The sequence below is a fragment of the Chaetomium tenue genome, assembly GCF_020726465.1.
Source record: "Chaetomium tenue strain MPI-SDFR-AT-0079 chromosome Unknown F5144scaffold_3, whole genome shotgun sequence".
In the NCBI taxonomy this organism is placed as follows: Eukaryota; Fungi; Ascomycota; class Sordariomycetes; order Sordariales; family Chaetomiaceae; genus Chaetomium; species Chaetomium tenue.
The window spans coordinates 27,977-49,330 of NW_027117331.1; the positions used below are offsets into that span (position 1 = coordinate 27,977).

At 57.9% G+C, this 21,354-nt stretch overlaps 9 protein-coding genes across 9 annotated transcripts; 2 read left to right on the forward strand and 7 right to left on the reverse strand.

Moving 5' to 3' along the window:
- Nucleotides 1–686: 686 nt before the first annotated feature.
- Nucleotides 687–3,153, reverse strand: F5144DRAFT_545930 (cation transport protein-domain-containing protein; the record flags this gene model as incomplete). The annotated part of the gene is made up of 2 exons (XM_066787390.1): nucleotides 687–1,687; nucleotides 1,743–3,153. The coding sequence occupies 2 exons, from the start codon at nucleotides 3,151–3,153 to the stop codon at nucleotides 687–689; spliced, it is 2,412 nt and encodes an 803-aa protein (XP_066644027.1).
- A 1,596-nt stretch (nucleotides 3,154–4,749) lies between these two features.
- Nucleotides 4,750–5,139, reverse strand: F5144DRAFT_600534 (uncharacterized protein; the record flags this gene model as incomplete). The annotated part of the gene is made up of 1 exon (XM_066791081.1): nucleotides 4,750–5,139. The coding sequence occupies one exon, from the start codon at nucleotides 5,137–5,139 to the stop codon at nucleotides 4,750–4,752; it is 390 nt and encodes a 129-aa protein (XP_066644028.1).
- Nucleotides 5,140–5,712: 573 nt separating this feature from the next.
- F5144DRAFT_610615 (uncharacterized protein) lies at nucleotides 5,713–7,247 on the reverse strand (the record flags this gene model as incomplete). The annotated part of the gene is made up of 2 exons (XM_066791667.1): nucleotides 5,713–6,437; nucleotides 6,621–7,247. 2 exons carry the CDS (start codon nucleotides 7,245–7,247, stop codon nucleotides 5,763–5,765), a joined length of 1,302 nt encoding a protein of 433 aa, XP_066644029.1. The 3' UTR covers nucleotides 5,713–5,762.
- Nucleotides 7,248–8,194: 947 nt separating this feature from the next.
- F5144DRAFT_459732 (uncharacterized protein) lies at nucleotides 8,195–9,097 on the reverse strand (the record flags this gene model as incomplete). Its single annotated transcript, XM_066784974.1, has 2 exons — nucleotides 8,195–8,644; nucleotides 8,945–9,097. Coding segments are annotated over 2 exons (603 nt in total), but the record flags the coding sequence as incomplete, so codon positions are not given.
- Nucleotides 9,098–9,410: 313 nt separating this feature from the next.
- On the reverse strand, nucleotides 9,411–11,047 carry F5144DRAFT_154641 (glycoside hydrolase superfamily). The gene is made up of 3 exons (XM_066782479.1): nucleotides 10,527–11,047; nucleotides 9,843–10,478; nucleotides 9,411–9,793 (listed from the first exon to the last, which is right to left on the reverse strand). Exons 1-3 carry the CDS (start codon nucleotides 10,779–10,781, stop codon nucleotides 9,557–9,559), a joined length of 1,128 nt encoding a protein of 375 aa, XP_066644031.1. The 5' UTR covers nucleotides 10,782–11,047; the 3' UTR covers nucleotides 9,411–9,556.
- Nucleotides 11,048–12,070: 1,023 nt separating this feature from the next.
- Nucleotides 12,071–13,564, forward strand: F5144DRAFT_643796 (uncharacterized protein; the record flags this gene model as incomplete). Its single annotated transcript, XM_066792827.1, has 1 exon — nucleotides 12,071–13,564. One exon carries the CDS (start codon nucleotides 12,071–12,073, stop codon nucleotides 13,304–13,306), a length of 1,236 nt encoding a protein of 411 aa, XP_066644032.1. The 3' UTR covers nucleotides 13,307–13,564.
- A 54-nt stretch (nucleotides 13,565–13,618) lies between these two features.
- On the reverse strand, nucleotides 13,619–15,545 carry F5144DRAFT_485479 (uncharacterized protein; the record flags this gene model as incomplete). Its single annotated transcript, XM_066785501.1, has 3 exons — nucleotides 13,619–15,119; nucleotides 15,204–15,425; nucleotides 15,481–15,545. The coding sequence occupies 3 exons, from the start codon at nucleotides 15,543–15,545 to the stop codon at nucleotides 13,619–13,621; spliced, it is 1,788 nt and encodes a 595-aa protein (XP_066644033.1).
- Nucleotides 15,546–18,013: 2,468 nt separating this feature from the next.
- Nucleotides 18,014–20,035, forward strand: F5144DRAFT_507660 (general substrate transporter). The gene is made up of 2 exons (XM_066786493.1): nucleotides 18,014–18,568; nucleotides 18,639–20,035. Exons 1-2 carry the CDS (start codon nucleotides 18,106–18,108, stop codon nucleotides 19,796–19,798), a joined length of 1,623 nt encoding a protein of 540 aa, XP_066644034.1. The 5' UTR covers nucleotides 18,014–18,105; the 3' UTR covers nucleotides 19,799–20,035.
- Nucleotides 20,036–20,104: 69 nt separating this feature from the next.
- Nucleotides 20,105–21,214, reverse strand: F5144DRAFT_154688 (glycoside hydrolase). Its single transcript, XM_066782481.1, has one exon. It carries the CDS (start codon nucleotides 20,903–20,905, stop codon nucleotides 20,174–20,176), a length of 732 nt encoding a protein of 243 aa, XP_066644035.1. The 5' UTR covers nucleotides 20,906–21,214; the 3' UTR covers nucleotides 20,105–20,173.
- Between the last annotated feature and the right edge of the window lie 140 nt (nucleotides 21,215–21,354).

Here is a 21,354-nt window from a genome sequence, read left to right on the forward strand (position 1 = left end):
GTCATCTTGACTCGGGGCTGCAACCGCACGCTACGCTCGACATTCTGCGTTTTGCGTGCCTCCTTGCTCATCTTGTGGTGCTGGTTACAAGGCTTCCGGGGCTTTTAGCATGTAACGGAGAGTAATCGGGACGGCCATCTTTATTAATCTACCCCAGAGGACGCCCCCAGACCCATCTCCCCCGCGTCCCGATTCCGGGACCCTTGATATCCGAGGAGCGACCCGCCGTTGGAGACAAACGCCGGAGCTCGAACTGTTTCAGGATGTAGCCATGCACAACCAGGAGCCAAGGGGGGCAAGCATTGCCAAGTGTGGACAACCAGACGTGCCGTGGTGGGACCCGGTGGGCTTCCCAGGCTGTGGTGGAGTTTATGATGGGGAAAACGTGGACTGGCCGTGGAGGCGTGGGTCTGGTGGCAATACGACGTGTAGGAGTTTTGGGGTTAAAACGTGCCAGGATTGGACACGGCTAGCGATGAAGCAGCAGACGGCCAGAGCGCACCGGGTTATACGGCACCGACATGGTGGGCACCCACATGCCGACGAGGATGCCGCTCCCTCCCCCAGGCCCGGGGACAGGGGCATAGAGATATCGGCAGCTGAATCGGCTTCCAAGATGCAAGTTTTTATTTAGGGGTATTAACCAATTACACTATAGGGAGTAACGCTCTTCCGGAGCCAATATTTCACATGGGCGCAAACGGCCTGATCCTCCCCGGGGAGTGCAGTGGGGGGCTCTGAACCAGCTTGGGTGTTCTGGTAATGGTGCGGCGGATCTCGGCATCGTCCTCCTCCTGCTCGTCCAAGTCCATGCTCGGCAACTTCACGGCGCGGTCCAGGGCCACGGGCAGGTCGCGGTGGCGGCCGCGGAGCATGACAAGCACCAGCACAAACTTGCTGCCAGCTTTCCAGCCGCCGCTGAAGCTGTACGACGCGTTTGGGAGGCCGATGGAGATGCCGTTGTTGGCGTAGGCCGACACGATCTCGAACAGGATGTTGAACAGGCTGTAGGCAGCCGGGTCCTCGAGCGTGTGTGAGGTCTCGATGATGGTGATGAGGAAGAAAGCGAGGGCGATCCACCACACGTCGTGCGACAGCTGGCTGCGCACGTGGTGGGAGACGAGATCCTGCTTAGGCGGGAGCGAATCATCGACCGAGTTCACGCTGGCCGTGCTGCTGCTGGCCGAGGAGTGGGGGGTCGGCTGGCCGAGCTGGGGAAGGCTGGTCTTGTGCCGCCGAAGGGGCGCAGTGGCCACGCCGACGCCCTGGAACTCGGTCATGCGCCGTTGCAGCTGTCGGCCCAGCTTGGCTCCACCCTCGCGGCCGAGGTTTACGATCTTGTCGATCCCACCGCGGGAGGCTTGGGAAAGCCTTGAGAGGCGGGAAGCGTTCGAGGTGGCCGACATGGGCGTCAGTGGAGGCTGCGCCCCGGTGGTTGTCCCTGGGTTAACGAACAAACCGCCAGCCGCCGGCGCGTTGTTTTCTTTCTTTCCCTTGTCCTCGTCGTCGCTGTCGTCCGGATCGTCCCCGGCGTAGATGCCGAGCGAACGCTCCTCGTAGACGTTGGAGCCACGGACTGTGATCGACGTCGGATACGCCGAAGCATACATCTTGACCAGCCACAGGACCTGGAGGCCAAAATACACGCCAGACGCCGAGACAACAGCGAAGCCGGCGGACAGGATGGCTGCGACGTCAGCTTTGAACGGGGATGGAGGGATGGGGAAACCCCGAGTACTTACAAGTCGACTGGAAAAGGCCGTCCATGACGCGCGGGCCCGGCGGGATACCCTCGATGACTTGATTGCCAATGTTGAGAAGGAAGAACATGATCCAATCGACGGCCAGGAACCCGCCGATCGACAGCGTGAGCATCCACGTAGGCCGCGAAGGGAACATGTTGATGTAGACGCGCCGGGGGTACTGCAGGATGAAGTCGAACGTTTCGCTCCACACGGCCTGGTTCTGGTGCTTGGTGAAGAAACGGAGCGTCCGCGACAGAACCCATATGATGAAGCGCAGGAAGATGGGCGACGCCTGGTTACCGGCGAGGATGAGCAGCGTGGCGACAATCAGCACAAAGTAGTAGCCCGACTGGAAGGCAGTCATGCCCGCGTCCAGCAGCGACATGCCGGTGCTGCAGAAAGCCGAGATGGATAAGAAGATTCCCGTCCACCAGGCATTCTGCTCGTTCACGGCGGCGACGTCAGGCGCGTTGACCGCAAGCCAGGCGCCGAGAGCAATGGCACCGAGCAGCGGCCAGAGGACGTAGTACATGGCCACCGTTACCACCAATACCTCGACGGCCCGGTACTCGACACCTCCGAGATACTCGCGCTCCTTGATGGTGAGATTAAAGAACTCCCCGTTCCTGCCCACGTTCTTTCTCTTCTCCTGCAAGAAAGTCCGGACCTCCGCGGTCCGGTCCTCGTCGGAAGGGATCGTTACTTTTTTGGAGTTTCCACGTGGAGGGGGCTCGAGGAAAGCGACGCCTTTTGCGCCAGGCGTCTTGGGTATGGTGCCTTCGGTGGCCGGGGCAAGCCCGGCCTCCACGTCGTGTTCCTCTCGGCCCTGGGCTCCCGATTCCGGCCCTTGAATTCGGGTGCCCAACCCCGGCAGCTGGTTGGTGGTCTCCTCTTTGGACTCGGTCTTGGACAGGGACCTCAGCCGGGCCAGAGCGAGCAGATCCGAGAAACCCGAGTACAACCAGATGGTAGAGCCCTCCTTTAGCTTCCTTGCCCGTTCCGCCTTGACGATGGCTCGGAACCGCTTCTCGAAAACGTGCCGCCGGAATAGAACGGTCCATAGCGAGATGAGGATGGGATGCCCGAGCATCATGGCGAGCGCCAGGATGACCTGTTGGGCGATCGACAACTGGCTGAGGTTGATCGGGTTTAAGCCCGACGCCGTGAGCGACGACATGATGAAGAAGAGGCTGTCGAGGAAGCTGACCGGGAGGCTCGTGGACGAGCCGCTGCCCCAAAAGATGAGGGCCAAGATAAGACATGAGAAGATGAAGTAGGCATAATGGAGGGTGACGAAGTTGATGGGGGGGAGGTAGGGCCGGATCTTGGCCACCCATTCGGCCACGGGACTGTTAGAATACCGCTCCCGGAAGCCGTCGAGCGGTTTTTTTATAACGCATAAGGGCATGATGACAGAGACAAAACCGCTGTCCGGTCGTTGTTGTACGGCTGGTCGCGGAAGGGGTCGTGGATGCGGTTGCAGATGGGGCCGCAGATGAGATGGGCGCGAGATATAATACCAAGACCGCGCCGCAGCCTCGCACTCCTTGTATGGGAAAAACGTAGCGCCAACACCAAGTATAGCATGATGGGGGCGAGGCCGGTCCGTGGGAACGAGTCCCAGGAATCCGGTCATGGGTCCAACGGGATTTCTACGAGGAGTGTGAGCCGCTACGGAATTCTCAAGCACCAACCGCGGCAAAGCGCTAATCAGCGTGCTTGTTTAGTGGGACTTGGAGCTTATTTTCTGTGCTGTGCCAATGCTGTTCGGGGTTTGTCCAGATCCTGCGGCGCAGGCTCACGACGTGAAACAACTCCGCCTCGGCGGCGCCGGATTTGGGACGTTTCCTCCTAACATGAAGCGGGTAACCAACTGATAGTCTCGTAAATGGAGGTTTAAGGATAAAGGGCTAGGCAGCAGCCCTTTTCGTCTCTATCAGGGGCTGTGGCGGTGGGCAGAATCGGTATGTACATACATGCCTCGGTTCCAGCCTGTGGTCCTGGCATGCGCCACCGACACCGCCGTTATTACCTACCTAGACAAAAAGGGCTAGTGACTTGCCCTTAGAAGCTGATGTGCGGTCTCTTTGATATTCTCAGCAAGCTGCCCAAGCGCTCCCATCTCCCAAAAAGAACCTAGTGGAACTTTTTTGACCTCAGTGCCCTTGAAGTCCATATCACACAGTAGAAGCGCAATGTAATGGCGAATGGCGATGGGATAGGAGGTTGTTATCCAGAACTATAGACAGGTAGGTGCCCTTACGCCTGAAAGTTCCGTTACAGCCGATAGCGAAAATGTCACAGGTACCAATGGAATAAATTGATTGGGTCCCATGCTTCCCTAAGGTATTTACTAGTGTTTCTACTAGATGGCATATTCGGATAGCAAGTGCGTATACCCCAGCCCCTTATTGCGATGACGCCACCAGTCATATAGAAATTCTTCCCCGGACCACATCACCTCCAGCATCGCCCGGCATTATTACCACCGCGGCCTGCTCTGTCGTGCTGCCCGCCATACGGCCGCAATACCACCGGAAACTACCCCGCTGAGAAGAACGCCACGGTCTGCCTCGGACGAGACGGGCGGCCGCGGGGGATCGTTGCACAACACGTCATGTGAGTCGTGCGCAACGAGCGTGTCGAGAAACATGTCGGAGACTGGTTGCGGGAAACGCCGCCGCTCCCCGTTGTTGGGCAACGACGGGTCATCGTTGTGGAAGTGGGTGACGGCTAGGCTTTTCACGTGTGTGATATCTGGCTGAAGCAAACGTGGACATTGCGGTTGTCGCCCCTGCTCCCGGCGTGCGTTTTTGTCGCTGCCTTTGCTTCTCCTACTGCGGCCACGGCGGCGGGCATGGCGGGGCCAGTAGCGACGAGCGTGTTGGTGCGCCGTTCGTGGCGTGACCTCGGGACTCGTAAGTCAAACGGCCAGAGCCCGCTTCGGTCGGCGTCAGCCTTCTCGTAGCCCCCCCTTAAGGAATCGCCGCGGCCGAGGAAGGGCCTAGGGGCCCGCGGTGATCTCGAGCAGGCTGGAAAGGTCCAGCGTCCAGGAGGGAAGCTCGTGGCTTCTTCCTCCAGTAGGGCTGGCGAGCTGCCGGAGGACTTGGATCGACCGGGGCTGTGACAGGAGGGCAAAGGTCGCCTGCTGGTACACCTTGAAGACGCCAAGTCTGTAGCCGACCTCGACGGGGGAGACAGGTTTGAGGGCGGCCATGGCAAATATTGACGCTGTCGTGAGGGTCGGTGGCGCGACAGTTCCGGACGATGCGATACGCTTCGCCCGTCGAGGACAAAAATGTTCAACCCTTCGGCGAAGCCTGGCGACGGGACGGAGATAGCCGACGGAGCCACACAAGGGGATTAATATGGGAAACCTGCTGTCCAAGCTCATGGTCGCCGCACACAACAATGATGTCCTTGCTTAGTGCGAGCTCCAAAGGCGGTAGAACCAGGCCCTCGCCCACACCTTTCGAAACGCAGCGTCGGCGCCCGCAGGGTACCCTGCAAGCGATCGGGAGCAGTGGCAACAGGGACCCCCAGGGGTAAAATGGACGAGTCCTGAGGCCATGGCGGCGGGAGTTCATACTCACTGCGCAAGTGATCAGGGTGCCGTGCGTGTTCAGACACCGGATTAGAGTTGTCCTAGGCTGGGCCGAGCCAGACAATCAGCCGACGAGCAGAAAGCAAGGTGTGTCGGAGCCTCCCTATCTGCCTACTTCGCTTGCCGTTGTCGTTACCGGTATCGTCGCTGTTGACGTAGAGCTACTGGATCCATCTAAGGCTCGGCCCATCTCGCCGTCGGTATCGGAAGAGCGCCTCGGTGAGTTCAGCCGTGGCTTTGCAGCTCTGTCCGTCGGCAAACAAAGAAACAGGCTCAAACGGAAACACTTTGAGTGGTCCAAGATCGCAGATCACAAGCCGTGAAGGAAGACGCAGGTTGGGGACATGATTGTTCAACAAAATTCTTACAAGTACAAGACTAGACTACATGTATTAGCTCCAAGCCCCCCGCTCTTAATCCGAATACCCGGCGGCGAAGTCCTCCATATCGGTCCCGTACCCCTTAGCCTCGTCCATGGAGACGCCGTCAACCTTCGTAGCCGTATTGTTGGTCGCGGCAGCGTTCTCGAACACAGCAGCGCTCTCGGCCACGGCGGCGGCATTTGCCACGATGGCGTTGCTCATCGACGAATCCGCCATGTGCATATCAATGGAGACCTCATCTCCCTTGTTATCGTCGCCATCATCGGCGGCCTCATCACTGCGGTCGGTGGTATTATCGCCATCATCGGCCATGCGCTTCGGGGGCGGGCGATAGACCTCAGACTCAACGAGGTCGGTGAGGTTTTTGTGGATGGCGTCGGTCGAGATCGTCGCCGGGTCTTTTAGAAACAGCGCATACGTCGGGTCGGACAAGTAGGTCCGGAATTGTTCCTCGTCCTGCCTGAACTGCTGCTGCACGTAGGCCTTGGTGGCTGGGTATCCAGATCTGGATTCACGGCTCAGCCGGGCGAGGAGACTCGGCCAAGGTACTTCGGTGCGGATCGGCGGCAGCGAACCGCGGCTGCGGACAAGATGATTGAAGGTATCCTGATCGCGTACCTCCGCTTGGGACTCGTCCGGCCGTTTCGGGCATTCATCCCAGGAGTGCTGCATCGTATTGCAGCGCGGGCAGCCGGGAACATCGCCCTAGTCCGTCGGCCAGATACAGCTAGAGAGCCTATGGGTTCTGGCAAGCTCGTGGCGACCCATTTTCTCGCACCAGGCACAGGCATTGGGATCCGGTGGTGCATTGGGATTCGGTGGGGCCTGGAGACGCTGAGCCAACGGAAGTAACCCGCCCCGGCCCCGGCCCCGGGAGCCCCGGCGAACTCTGCTCGTCTCTCCGCGGCTGGGCGCGTACCGGCGTGAGCGCCGCCGACTCTCATCTTCAGGGAGTATTGATTCCCCCAGGATGATCCAATATTCCGCTGCCGGGCCGTTGATGAACCGGCTAGCGATACTCGAAATGTCGTTGATAATGGACAGATTATGGCCCCTATAGGCGTGTATATTGTCGCCGTTTGTCATCTGGAACGACGTGGTAAAGTTCCGGTTCGCCGAATCGTGGCCGCCGACGGGGCCGTTGACGCCTGGCTCAAGCTGGGCCGGGTCAATCCCCTGCAATGGCGGCTGAGCGACCATGTTCGTCGCATGGGCTGCCGAGATCATCTGGCTACCGAGAGCCGACAAGCTGCTACCTTGCGGAAGTTGCGGGTTGTGGTGGTGGCGTTTGGGCTGGCTGTTGCCAACGTCGTCAGCTTTGCGCTTAGGCGGGCCTTGTACATGTACACCATGCTTGCTGTCTTTGCCATCGCCTTTGCCGCCAGGGTCACCGGGATTGCCGGCGCCACCGCTGTCTTGATCACCAACACCAGACTTGCCCGCGTTGGCGCCGCCAGCGCCTTGATTACCGCCACCAGAGTTCCCGATGGGGGCGTTGGAATATTCGCCTGGCATCTTATTGAGATGGAACAGACACGAAACGTCGCGGGAAATCTTTGTTTGGGGATTTGAGATTGTTGGGTAGTTCAAATTGCATGCGATTTGTTTTGTTCGAAGAAGGGTTTGGATCGGGTGCAGAGAGGCGCGGGGTATTAGAACGAAACTAGCCAAAATATGCTGGTGTTTGGGTACGCGTTCCAGGAGTATTAAGTACCCCAGGAAGCATGGTGATATTTTGGCGGTGCTCAACCACACGGTCCTTTAGAGCTTCAACAAACGGCGTGAATCTGGGTGATCAATGTGAAGTATCGAAATGGCACTCGCGAGCCACCAGTATTAATCATACATTAGCTGCTATTTACACAAGTACATATCCCATAACCCCAAACCCGAGCAGCCTTTCCAATGGTAAAAGCACCTAGTCTGGAGGTCACCCTCCGATAGAGGTCGCTCGATACCACCAGAAACAAATTAGCGACGGCCTAGAACCAGACCGCCCAGAACGGCTGAGGGTACGACCATACTGAGCCGGAGGTAGGACTGCAATCTTCTTCGAAGGCAGCCTAGGGAGAACGGGAACGCCGATCCAACCGCAATGCATTGCGAGCGTTTTCAACCTTGGCCCTGAGCCACTCGACTTCCTCCCGAAGCTTGTTTTCGTTCTCGGAAGCGCGCCGACCACGTTCTTGCTCCTCTAGAAGCTCCTTCTTCAGCCTACCAATCTCGCTCTCCAACTCTGGGACCCGAGATGTCTGTAGGGTGGCGGCATCTTGAGCGATCTGTGCATCTAGATCGTTCGCCAGGCCGGTGGGTTCGCCCGAATTGGTCGCATGCCTTTCGGCTAGGATTGCCAGCTGTGCCGAGCGCAGATGGGCCCTCTGCAGAACATGAGCAACACCGATCGTCTTGTTCGGGAGGTCATGGCTGTACATGGCGGTCCTCACAGATGTGAAAATATGGTCGCTATCTAGATAGATCGCGACGCCGCAGGACCTAACGTTATTTAGCGCAGTAGCGACATTTCTGAGGTCTACAGTTATAACTGAGTATGGATCAAACGGATCCGTCGACCCTTGGAAGGCCACATTTGGGGTGTCGGTGGCCTTCTCAATTTCTTGTAAGACGACTGACATAAGGGGCGTATACTTGCCATCCCTTGCCTGGTTTACCATCTTGTGGATCACCCGCGCTGGGCGGATCGGATGGGGTCTGGCAAAAGCTGCAGCCAAATCATCGAGGAAGCGGCTCTCGATTGGGCTCTCAAGCGGCCATTTGCAGCGGTCGTTTGTCCGCAGTTTAACGGCATACTGAACCGCGATGACGAGCAACCCAGGGCAGCGGTCAAAGAAAGGGTGCGTTACGAGTACCCGCAAGGCTTTGCAGAAGATAGGAGGCCAAATAGGGTTAAGTACCTGGTCGCTATCGATTGAAACCAGTTCGGCTTCGTATGTGAGGCGTCGGTTGTCCAGGATATCCACCGGAAGGCAACGCATAATCCGGGGCACGATACGCCAGAGTTGGTCAAACTCGAGTGGCCTCTTTCCAGCCAAAAAGGACATCATGGGTTCTGATGTGACCTGAAGAGTGGCAGTATCATCCGGACCCCAAAGGGGATCGACGACCAGCTTGACCATTGCATCGTATTCATCGATGCTTAGTGGAGCGAGTGCGTCACTCTGGAGCGCTTCGCGTGCAGCTGTATGCTTGCCCACTAGCCCACTCAACCGCTGCTTCTCCTGCCTGCGAAGCTCCGCAGGCAACTCTCTTAGCAGGTTTTCGAGGGTCACTTCAACCTCTACTTCTTCGCCAGGAGGAGAATCACCCGCCGTTTCGCGGGCGCGTCCTTCGCTGGGTTGGCGGGGTATAGCACGAGCAGTTTCGTGTCGCCGCAATGCACCGCGACCACGATCCTGATTGTTTTGAGAGCGGGAGGACATTTCGTTTTGAAATGTTGAAGGTTGGGAAATTGGTGGTTGAGAAAGTAAATTTGGCGGGGTATTTCAATCGATCGAAAATTGATCGAATTCGAGAAGGCATGGGGTGTGTTGTTTCCCACCAATTTTAGCAGGGCCTTCGTGCTTTGGTATTTCTCAGCAACCTGCATCTTTCAATAACTCTTCGATAACGATAAGAGATCTCTAACAGCGAGATCAGGTCTGGCGTTTTGGGGGCTTTATGGGGACCGGAACATCGCATCATGGAATCCAACTTGCATGCAGCGTCAGGCACTAGGAACAGCAAGAACAGCGGGGACGGCAGCATCATTATTCTTTGAATTAATATGGACACGAATAAGACCCCGACTGTGTTCACTCCAAACAAGCCTAGGCGCTCCAGATGGTGGCGCGCTTCGCCTTGCCCTTGCCCTTGCCGGCGCCAGTGGTCCGGTTGGTAAGGGCTTCGGCGACACCATCGTAGGCGGGGTGCTTGGAGAAGTCCTCGAACCACAGCAGAGCGGCGCCCTCGCCCTCGAAAACGAAGGGGACCCAGCTGAAAGGGTCGTAAAAGTCCCAGATGGTGACACCGACGCAACCGCAGACCTGGACACAAGCACCGACAATCTGAGGGGGTCAGCACAGACTCGCAGGCGGACCGGACGGGCAAACTCACGTTCTTGTAGGCATGCTTCTGCAGCTCGAGGTTCTCGGGTGTGGCGGGGGTCTGGAGACGGATGTCGAGCTCGGTCAGGGCGACCTCGACGCCGAGCTTGGTGAAGCCCTTGATGGCGTCAATGTGCTGGTCGAGGGTGGGGTGGTCCTCGGCGATCAGGTGGGCCTGCAAGCCAACGCCGTCGATGCGGATGCCGTCGTCCTTGAGCAGCTTGACGATGCGCTGGGCGCCCTCGGTCTTGGCACTGGGCCACTCGAGGTTGTAGTCGTTGTAGTAGAGCTTGGCCTTGGGGTCGACCTTGGAGGCGGTCTCGAAGGCGAGCTTGAGGAAGTCCTCGCCGAGCACGTTGTAGAAGACGGACTCGCGGTAGGTGCCGTCCTCGTTCAGGGCCTCGTTGACCACGTCCCAGGCGTAGCACTGGCCCTTGTAGTGGCCCATGACGTTGGTGATGTGGTCGACGACGACCTGGCGCAGCTCCTCGGGGGTCCACTTGGTGGACTCGACCCAGGGGGCGAGCTGGCTGTGCCAGACCAGGGCGTGGCAGCGCAGGTACATGCCGTTCTCGCGGGCCAGGGACGTGACGATGTCGCCCTCGGTGAAGTTGAACTGGCCATGGGCGGGCTCGGCAAACAGCCACTGCGAGCGGTCAGCGTGCGTTCAGGGCTCCATCACTGCTGTGCTTACCTTTTGGCCGTTGGTGGGAGTGGTCGAGCCGAACTCGCCCGATTTCCACATGATCTGGTCGTACTGGGCGTACGAGGCCTCGTGGCCGGCGCGCTCCCGCTGGCCGGGCGAGTCGGTGGCGGCGCCGAAGTACTTGAGGCCGGCACGCTTGGCGAGGACGTCGAGGCCGGTCTTGGGGCCATTGCCCTTGCCCTTGCCCGCGGCCATGCCCAGGGGCAGGGAGGCCAGGAAGAGGAGCGACGAGGGAAGATGCATCTTGACGTGTTGTTTGCAGATCTGGGAATGTGCCTGGCCAACGCAAGAGAAGAGGCGACACCACGTCCCTATTTAATCACGGGAGGGCTGCTCGGGCAGGGCGACGGTCCGCAATCCCCGGGTCCATGGGCCCTCCGGGGTCCTCCACCGCGGTGCCCCCGTCGCTGCGACCTCGGTTCTTGCGCCCCATCCCCAAGCGCGTAGCGTGCAGGCGTTTCCCGATGCGGCACAGGGCGGCGGGCCGTGGACCGGGCTGTTGGTGTCTAGCCCGCGAATGTTGGTCCAATATTTGGTTGGACCTGCAGACGCGCTGCAGGGGCTCATTTCGTCAAGGCGGGAGCCAGCTACTGTTGCAATTCAGCCGGCAGCCGTCGAAGTCTTCCAAGCTTCCACGGCGTCTGAGGGTCAAAGCGAGACCGCCGGATAAAAAGGGGGTTGCATTCTGCCGAGACGAGCACGCTTGGCGATGGTGGTTCATGTGAATGTTGCGGTTGATGCCGCCCTCGTTCAGCCGCATCAGTGTTGCTTCCCGTCCTTCGTTGGCGGGCTGATCAAAAATATACAGTCGATCTTTGTGGGATGAGCAAGCCTGCCGAGCCTGCCTAGCACGGTCCTCAGCAGAATCGCGTACCGTGCACGACGCGCATCTCGGAGTCCGGGTCATCAACGGCAAGCCACCAAAAACCGGGCTCCATTCTCCCTTGGCAGGCGGGGATGCGGGGAAACGAGCCCCACTGAAAGTTGGAGAAACGGGTTCTCGAAGGGCGAGAAGCTCTCGAAGGGAGGGCGAGATGGAGATTTCCGCCCAGGTAGTCTCAGGTAGTCTCCTAGTTAGCGTTTACACTACGCTATCAGCCGGCGGATGTCTCGATGTGGCTAGGTTGCGAGCATGCTGACGAAGACGGGAGAAGGATGTGAGCTTCCAGAAGAATCAGCGCACATGCCACAGAGCGCGGCCCATGCAGAGCTCCATCTCCGGTCGCACCGGATTATCGTGCGGGTTAGGGTTCATGCAATGCTCCTCGATGACATCATGGTATGTGCAAACCGCCAGACCCAGATGTGGTCGCGTCACCACCGCCGCCAACTTGTTGGTTGGCACGCCTTGGAAACGGATGAACACACGTCTTATATTAGGGTCGTCGAGCCATTGGCCTTTTTTGAATTCCAGTATCCTGCTCCTGTTAATCACCTTGACTCCTCACCCACCACATTACACATTTCCACGAACTTTTTCAGCTTCATCACCCACCCCACCACCTCAACATTCCAACCGGTCGCAATCCATGATGTTGACCGCCCGCCTCCCTTCACGAGTAGCCCCAGTCGCCCGCAATGCCCGGGCCCTCCGGGTACGGCAACCCCAGCGCCGCTTCCAATCTTCGCAAGCCGGCGCGGCTGGGTCATCACACTTCGCTTCAGGCGTCGCAGGCGGCGTCGCGGGCGCGGGGCTCCTCTACGGCATCTACCTCTTGACCCCCACCGGCAAGATGGCCCGTAAGATTAACGCGGCAGCGAAGGAAACCGACAGGAAATACCAAGAGGCCGCGGCCACGATACGAGACAAGACCCCTACCACAGACGAAGCCGTCAGCAAGCTCCAGCAGTTTTGCTATTCCTATGTGGCGTGGGTCCCCGGGGGTCGCCAATACGTCGACACGGCATTCAATGATCTCGCTGCAATCCGCCAGAGCCACGGCGAAGAGGTAGACCAGATTGTCAGCGAGACCTACCGCGAGTTCCAAGGTATTGCGAGCACCGGGTTGAGTCTCGAGTCGGCATCCAAAGCATACGATGCGATTGCCAACCTGGCCAAGAAGATTGCCAACCTTAGCGGCAGCGCGGCAGATCAGATCCTCGAGCGCCACCCGCAACTCAACGAGAAGGTCGGCGGGTCGATCAAGCAGCTGAAGGACATGGGCGCCCAGTACGGACCCGAGGCCAAGAAGCTGGTCGATCAGACGTGGACACAAGTCAACGACGTCATGAAGAACGGGTTCTCGGCCGAGAACGCGGACAAGGTACGCAAGATCGTGGAGGAGCGGACGCAGCAAATCCGCAAGATCGGCGACGACCTCTGGGACAAGGGTCTCGAGCAAGCGAAGCCGTATCTCGACAAGAGCCCGCGGCTCAAAGAGCTCGTCACGGGTAACCAGGACCTTCTCAAAAAGGAAAACGTAACCGGCCTGTTTCAGCAGATTAAGAGCCTCGGGGAGGGTGGTGACATGGGCAAGCTGGAGGATTATGTCAAGGAGACGGTCGAAAAGGCCAAGGCCAAGGGGTCAAAGGCAACGGGCGGGGGCACCGGGTTTGCCGCGCTAAGCCAGTTGCTTGGTACGGCTTCGGACGATGCTGGGCGCAAGCTGCAGGACAATATTGGGCTGCTGAGCGAGGTCGCGAGCAAGCACGCCTCCGAAGGAAAGGAACTGGTGGAGGAGACCAAGAACGACCTGAGGAAGCTGTTGGAAGAAAAGGCCAAGAAGGCACAGAAAATAGCAGACAGCGCAAAGAAGGACGCTGAGTAGGTCAGATTCTAGTCGGCGAGATGGCTAAGCACTCGTGGAATAATCTATACTATCCGCACCCTTGGGTCAACACCTGGCAAGCTCCCAGTCATCACCCGTCGCCCCCCACACGCTGCCCGCATTCCGTGGTTGGTGTTAGTAAGACGGTAACCCAAGTCCTCGCAGGGCTCGCACCGCATGATAATGAGTTGAAGCTAACATAGACAGGTTGCTCGCTGACGTACGACTCTATGAATCTCAAAACAATTATCTGGACCATGACCTTCTCAACCGCACAGTAAATTGCATCAAAGCTCATCAACCCACCACTGCCTAATCCGAATTCAAACCCAGCTCCTTGATGATAATATCGGCGGCCTTCTCACCAATCACCAAGGCCGTGTTGTTCGTGTTCGCAGCAACATTGCGAGGCACAATACTCAGATCGGCAATCTTGAGGCCCTCAATTCCATAAACGGCAAGATTCTCATCTACCACACCCTCCTTATCACGCGGCGCCATCTTGCACGTCCCGAGAGAATGCCAAGTGGTGCTGATATTCTCCCGCAACCACCTTTCAAGCACAGCGTCGTCATCGGCTGAGTACTCGATGTCAGGCGCGTCGGCGGGGAGCGGCCCGTCTTGTAGAGTGATGCTTGCGGCCTGCGAACCAGGTGCAAAAGGTGGGTGGCACGCGGCCATCTCGCCCCGATAGGAGGGCATTCGCCGCATGATTTCCCGCTGCTTCTTGTAGGCCCATCGGTGCTTTTTGATATCCAAGTCGCCCTCGTCAGCGAAAAACCCAGTGTCGAAGTCGACCGGGTCCTCGAGCTGCGGTCCGGTAATGTGGATATGCCCACGCGAAAATGGGTAAACTGTGAAGGCCGATACGGCCAATCCAGGGCCACCGGTACTGAGGCTCGGATCCCCGGGGAACCCGGCAATGACACTGAAGATCACGGTAGGTTTCTCAGCATGGTCTCGAAACTCCCGGTCCCATACTGTCTTGAATTCAGGCCCGAGGGCGGCAACCTCTGCGTCTGTCGGCCGGGCCTTTGCCTGGACTTCTTGGCCGTTCCAACCCAACATGGGGTGCTGTGCCTTGATCAGGTCTTCTGGAGGTCCCATGCGACCGTACACGATGTCGTCGAGCGTGTCGTTGGCATCCAAAGAGTTGAGGTACGGGTAAAAGACCAAGTGATGGTCTTCGTAACCATTCCCCACACCGGGCACCTCTGCCACGACGGGCACGCCCGCAGCTTGCAAGACCGGTTGGCTGCCTACGCCGGATCTTTCCAGGAGAGAAGGCGTGCCGCAAGCTCCGCATGATACGACAACAAGTCTGCGGGCTTTGACGGCCTTGGTATCGCTCGCACTGCCACCGAAGGCCGGGTTCGGCCGGAGCTCAACACCGACCGCCTTGCTTTTGTCGAACAGAACCCGCTTGACCTGGGACTCGACCAACACGTGTAGGTTGGGGTGCTTCCCGTCGTTCATCAACGGGTGGAGGTAGCAGGTTGCCGCGTCCTGTCGTCTGCCATCGAGAGAAATATAACGATAGGCCCGCCCCACAACATCCACACTCTCCAGATCCTGCGCGTCCTCGACTTCGGGCCACCCGACCTTGGCTGCCGAGGCGATGAATTCGTCCTCGACTTTCTTCGAATGGTACGTGCCGCGAGAGACGTGAATGGGGCCATCGTGACCATGGACACCCTTCTCGTCTTTGCCATGGTATGTCTCGACCTTCACAGACGTCAGTACTTTAAGGCTTGTAGGAGAAGACGGGACATCACCTTCTTCAAGTAAGGAAGCATATCCGCGCCAGACCATCCTGCGACATGCCAAGAGTCAAAGTCGGCCTTTTGCGCCCGGCTGTACATCATAAAGTTTGTGGACGAGCCTCCGCCGAGCACACCGCCGGAAGGCAATATGAGCTCGCGGTCTGCCAGAGCGGCAGACCTTTTGGTCTTGTGAAATAGGTTGGTTGTGCTGCCAGGTGCAAGATGGGCGAGGAAGAAGGCGGGGTGGGTAATGGTTGGGACATTGGCATTGTTCTGGCCGCCCTCGATCATCAGGATCGACAGGTTCGGGTCTGCTGCCGCCAGCCGTGAAGCAACCACGCAGGCCGTTGTGCCGCCTGCAAAATGTTAACAATTCGAGGCGTAGAATGTTCATCGAGCATCAGCAGGTACTTGCCGCCGGCGATGATAACATCCACCTCCTGGATGCTATCGGGGAGCTTGTTGTAGAGGCCCATGGTGAGTCCGAGTCAAAGTGCTCTAGGGAGGGCGATGTCCGTTGAGCATGCTCTGAGATTCCTGGGAGCGAGTCTCTTATTTACGATAGGATTAGTACCCAATGCGGGGTGGCCTCAATCCTGCATCCATTCAACCAATGGCGAGAAGACCGGCGTCGAGTTCATCTGCAAAGTGAGCAGAATGTCAGCTTCATGTTACATCGCGGCAAGGCGTTTTGAGGGGGCTGACGAGATTTCTTCCTCCTACATTTACTCGCCAACTCTAATATGTGGTTCGGAGCGACAAACTCCATGGTTTATATCCCCTCTCCCTAATTCCCTGTACCCGGCTAGTTAAACTCCCTCGGAGTTGTCGACTCTGTATCTGAGAGGTAAGGTACCTTTATGGGCACCCGTAAGCCAGTGTTGTCTTATGGGATGCTATCGCAGATCTCAAAACGGAAACCGGCTCCCGTTGGGAGACCTGTCGGAACGGTATGCTCATATACATCAACAGATGCGAAGTTAGTTCAGGCAGGGCAGATGTCACACGATAGTGCGGACAGGGCCGGCTAGGTATAGCACATAAGAAAGCCATCCAAAGTCGGTTATCGGAGTCTCCCTCTACGCCGTGGGAGAGTCACCGCTCTCCGGCCAGGTATCTACCTTAGGTAGTTAGTCCTACCTGTGCGTGCTACCCCTTTAGGTCAACACCGGTGTCGTTCTAGTCACTTTTGTGATTCATAGCGCTACGGGAATACTGGCGTCTGTGGTGGACCCTGCTTAATATTCGTGCCGTGTAACAACATACCTTGACCAAACGCTTAAGCCCCGGGTACGCAAACCAGGTGGTCGACCTCGATCGCTCGCCCTTCTTTTCCCGGACCGTGGCCGAGTACACGGGATGCTTGAGGCGAGGGCTACGCGACTGAGGGTTAGGGTACGCGAGAGGGAGAGGGTGCTACTACGGGTAAGGGAGGGGGGGAAGTAGAAGAGGTGTTTGTAATGGGGAGGTTGGGGAGGACGGAGGAGAGGGTTATTCCCGTTTACTATAGACGCGCCGAGGAGGGTAAGCCTGCTGCTCCGGCTGCGGTTGGGAGTTCCTTGATGGGGGCGGATGTGGCGAGCGCCGAGTGCTGTCCAAGGGGAAGCGGCCTCGTGAGTCCCGCCGTTTTTTATCTTCTTCCTTCACCGAGTTGTCTTTACTCATCCCCGATCTAGAAATGCTAGCCTGGAGAGCCACGGGAGTGGAGGTAGCTAGCACGAACGTTGGTAACCGCTGCTTACTAGCCTGTCAAAGATGAGAGTAACTTTGATAAGAAGAAGAATAGAGTAATAAACAGTACAGGAGTGCTTGCTCGCCTTAGCTCGTCACGCCTACATTATCTAGGGCTACAGGACATTTGGAAAGTGAGAGACATTTCCTCTAATATCGTTTTCCTCCAGATTCTTTCCTCTAAAGAGGTCCTCTTCCTTGCAACAGTTCAAGGTTCCGTTTCTCCCACAGGATCTCCTCGTACCAGCCATTTTGCCCCTCCTCCACCCCCTTCGCAAAAGATTGATGGGCTCCTTCCTGGGAAATGCTCTCGCCCCTCCCTTCGACCATTCTTTTCCTGCTGCTAGCGCTTTCTGGGTGCTGGGGCGAATATATGTGGACCTCTCGGCGAAGCCGGTTCCACTCGATTGTGACATGGCCGCCCTCATACTAACTCCACAAGGCTAGAAAGGGCAATGCTCGGCGGATTATTCCCATCCGGATGATTCTCGGATCACGACGTTGTAGTGTAAAAAGGCGACTCCAGCTAGATCCGGGATGGGATGGCCGAAAACATCACGAATTCCGGCTTTCGGAGCACAGCTAAGGTACCTACCATGGTACCTGTGCAGCACAACAGTTGGATCAAACTGTTCATCATCTTCCATCTCCACTGAGGGATGATGCTCGAGGCAGGACATGGAGGCATACCGACAGTGCATCCCTCGACACCTCCTGGTATATATGAACAACAAGTGCTGCCCTCTTGGCGACGGCACCTCCCGCTAAAGCCGCTAGTCCGGTGTGTTCAACTACCGGCGCGGCGAAAATACTGGTTGGCTACTTGGCTTGACAAGCTGACAACTTGACACGCCTCCATGCTGGACCCACGTCCATTCGGGCCGGGTACGTTGTCTACCGACCCTCATCCTTGACATCCCCTTTGCAGCCCCACCTCCTCCAGGTATATTAAATCCGAATCTGGAGCAAGCGAGGAACGGGACTGGAGAAGTTGGGGATTTGTGGGGAGACTATGGGGTCCTATCTGGGGGTTTTGGCGGAGAGAAGGGTATAGCATCGCTGCTATTTCGGACCACCTTTCCTTGAAAGTGTGGCAGCAGGGGGTTTACTCGTGGAACCGTCCTGCCTGTAGTACGGGAACTTCCGTTGCGCCTTTTCCACCGCGGCTATAACTGTTCCACAGGAACCTGCTTCTTTTTCTATCACTCTGTGTCTCGTATCCAACCCCGCCCGTTTCGTTTGGGACGTCATTCAACCTCAACCTCTCAGCCCGGCAGCACTACCCGCCTCGTTTTTGTACGCACCATGGCGGCCAAGCCCGACGACGCCCAGATCGAGAAGGCGGACCAAGCGTGGGACGAGAAGGGCCTTGCCCCAGGCGAGCCTAGCGATGAAGAGGTCGACGCCTTCATCGACGACATGGAAGCTCAGCTGGGGGCGGCAGGGCTGCGCAATGGGCTGCTGGACATTGAGTTCAAAAACCCAAAACACTTCACTTGGGTCATCGTCGCCTTCGCGTCCATGGGTGGCCTGCTGTCCGGCCTAGACCAGTCAACCATCTCGGGCGCCAACCTGTTTCTACCCGTTGACTTGGGGCTGGACACGAGGCAGAATAGTCTCGTCAACGCGGCTATGCCCCTCGGCGCTGTCGGCGGCGCGATCATTCTGTCTCCTTGCAACGAGTGGACTGGTCGGCGATGGTCCATCATCATTTCCTGCATCTTGTACACGGTTGGCGCGGCGCTAGAGGCCGGAGCCATCAACTATGGTATGCACCCCTCTCTCTATCACCCACCGGCTGTTTCCCCCCGGACGCTGACTCAGTCTTTGCCTCCTAGCCATGATCATCGCTGGACGGGTGCTTCTCGGCATGGGCGTGGGTCTGGAGGGAGGCACGGTCCCCGTCTATGTGGCCGAGACAGCCGAACGCAAAGTGCGCGGCAACCTCGTGTCGCTATACCAGCTCAACATTGCCCTTGGCGAGGTTCTTGGCTACGCCGTAGCAGCCATGTTTCTGCGCGTGCCCGGTAACTGGCGCTACATACTGGGCTCGTCCCTGGTGTTTTCGACCATCATGCTGGTGGGCATGCTGTTCCTGCCGGAGTCCCCGCGCTTTCTCGTGCACAAGGGCCGTACCCTGGACGCGTATCGCGTGTGGAAGCGCATCCGCGGCATTAGCAACCCCGAATCACGCCGCGAGTTCTTCGTCATGAATGCGTCCGTCCGGGATGAGGCGCGCATCGTCGCCGAGAGCGCAGTAAACAAGCGCTTCCCCTGGCTGGACTTCTTCACGGTGCCGCGCGCCCGCCGCGCCCTCATCTACGCCAATATCATGATCTTGCTGGGCCAGCTGACGGGCGTCAACGCCATCATGTACTACATGTCGGTGCTCATGAATCAGATCGGCTTCGACAAGGAACAGGCCAACTACATGTCGCTCGTCGGCGGCGGCTCCTTGCTGCTGGGCACTATCCCCGCGGTCCTCTTCATGGAACGGTACGGCCGCCGCTTCTGGGCCAACACCATGCTTCCCGGCTTCGTCGTCGGCTTGGTTGTCATCGGCGCGAGCTACCAAATCAACCTCAAGACCAACCTCGAGGCCGCCGAGGCTACCTACCTCATCGGGCTCATCCTGTACATGGGCTTCTTTGGGTGCTACGCGTGCTTGACGTGGGTGGTGCCGTCCGAGGTGTACCCGACGTACCTGCGGTCCTACGGCATGACTACCTCGACGGCCCTGCTGTTCCTCGCCTCCTTCGTCGTCACCTACAACTTCTCGGCCATGCAGCAGTCCATGACCCGGACGGGCATGACGCTGGGCTTTTACGGGGGCATTGCGGTTTTGGGCTGGTTCTACCAGCTTCTGTTCATGCCCGAGACGAAGGACAAGACGCTCGAGGAAATCGACCTGTTGTTTCAGCGGTCGACGTCGGAAACGGTTTCTGAGAACGTAAAGAACTTGAGCCAGGGCTTCAGGAACCTTTTCGTTAGGAGGTAGGGATTTAAGAGCCGGAGTATGTAGTTAACCTTATACTCTTCAATGTATTCTCAAGGGTGTTGGTCAAGACATTGATAGTACCATCCGGATCGGCCTTACCTACACCGCGAGGGTGGGTGCTGCGGTCCTGTCTTGCTCCTTTAGAACTGCATGCAACCGCTCACAGGCTTCTTGCATACTGGGACACAAAGGAATTCAACTCGGAATACTTCAAGATACTCTTTTGGATATCATTTTGTTGGGATTCTGTTTTACTATGCTTGTTCCAAACCAGCTAGTAAGGTATTCTAAGATCTGATACCCGCCCCTAGAAAAACCCACACCCTGCTTTCGTCCCGCACTCCGTCCGCATACCCCTAAATAGTTTGAATCCATCTAGCCGCTCCACACGTTGGGGCCGGGAATGGGGTAGCTGTCAAAAGCTTCGTAGAGGTTGAAGAGGATGCCCGGGTCGGTGGCCGTATAGAGGGATGTACCCGGGGTGCCGCTCGGGGTAGCGGATCCACCGCTGGTCACCTCGATGTTGATGCACTGGGGGTAGGCCTGGGCGCCGTTGGCGTTGCCGGCCGAGTGGAGGGCGATGATCTCGTGACGGAGAACGTAGCCACCCGGGGCGAGGTTGCTGGGAATGGTAACGGTCCAGGCGTTGCCGTTGGCGATCAGGTCGTCCGAGGCCCAGTTACCCGGGTTGTTGCCCGAGTTAAGGCCCTTCTCGGCGATCTTGGCGAACGAGAGAGAACCCGCGCTGGCCGAGGAGCAGTCGCCGTTGCAGGATGCGATGTAGTCGATGACGGGCCCCTTGTGCGAATCGGGCCAGGTGTTCCACTGGAGGGTGATGGTGCTGCCGGCCTTGACGCTGACAGAGTTGCTCGGGGGCTTGGCGCTCTTGTGGCAGGCGATGTCGGCGCTGCCAAAGGAGTTGGGCTCGACGAAGCCATTGTCTTGGTTGCTTGCCGACCAGCCGACAGCGTCGGCGGGAGCACCGCTGGGGATGCCACCCGTGTAGGTCACACCTTCGGCGACGACCGTCTGGACGTGGCCGTGGGCACTGACGGCGGCAGCGAAGGCAATGGCCGAAAGGGCGGCGGAACGAGGAGAGACAACCATTTTGACGACTGGGGTAGGATCTGATGCTTCGGGGGACTTGGGCTTGAGGATGGGAGTTCCTTGGATGATTGGGAAGGGGAAAACCTAGTAATTTATACTTGGAACGTGGAATTCGAACTACAGTCTACTCTCCTATGTATCGCACATTGCACCCACGTTCTATTTTCGTGCTGCGGGGGCTTGGGGCAGAAAACCGGGCTCGCTCATTACCATTTGGCTTGCTCCCGGGTTTTTTGTCATGCTATGTAGCGGGATCGACGAGGAGGTTAGAGTATTGCCGGCTTGGGCCGGACGATCTCTTCCCAATCCATGCATTACGGAACATGGTTAGCAAGCACAGGATTCATGGAAGCGGCTGTCTTAGCTCCGCCATTACTCTTTGTGTACTACCAAGACGGTGTTTTTACCAAGATCGCAGTGATGTGCAATGATGTTTACTCGTCCAAGAC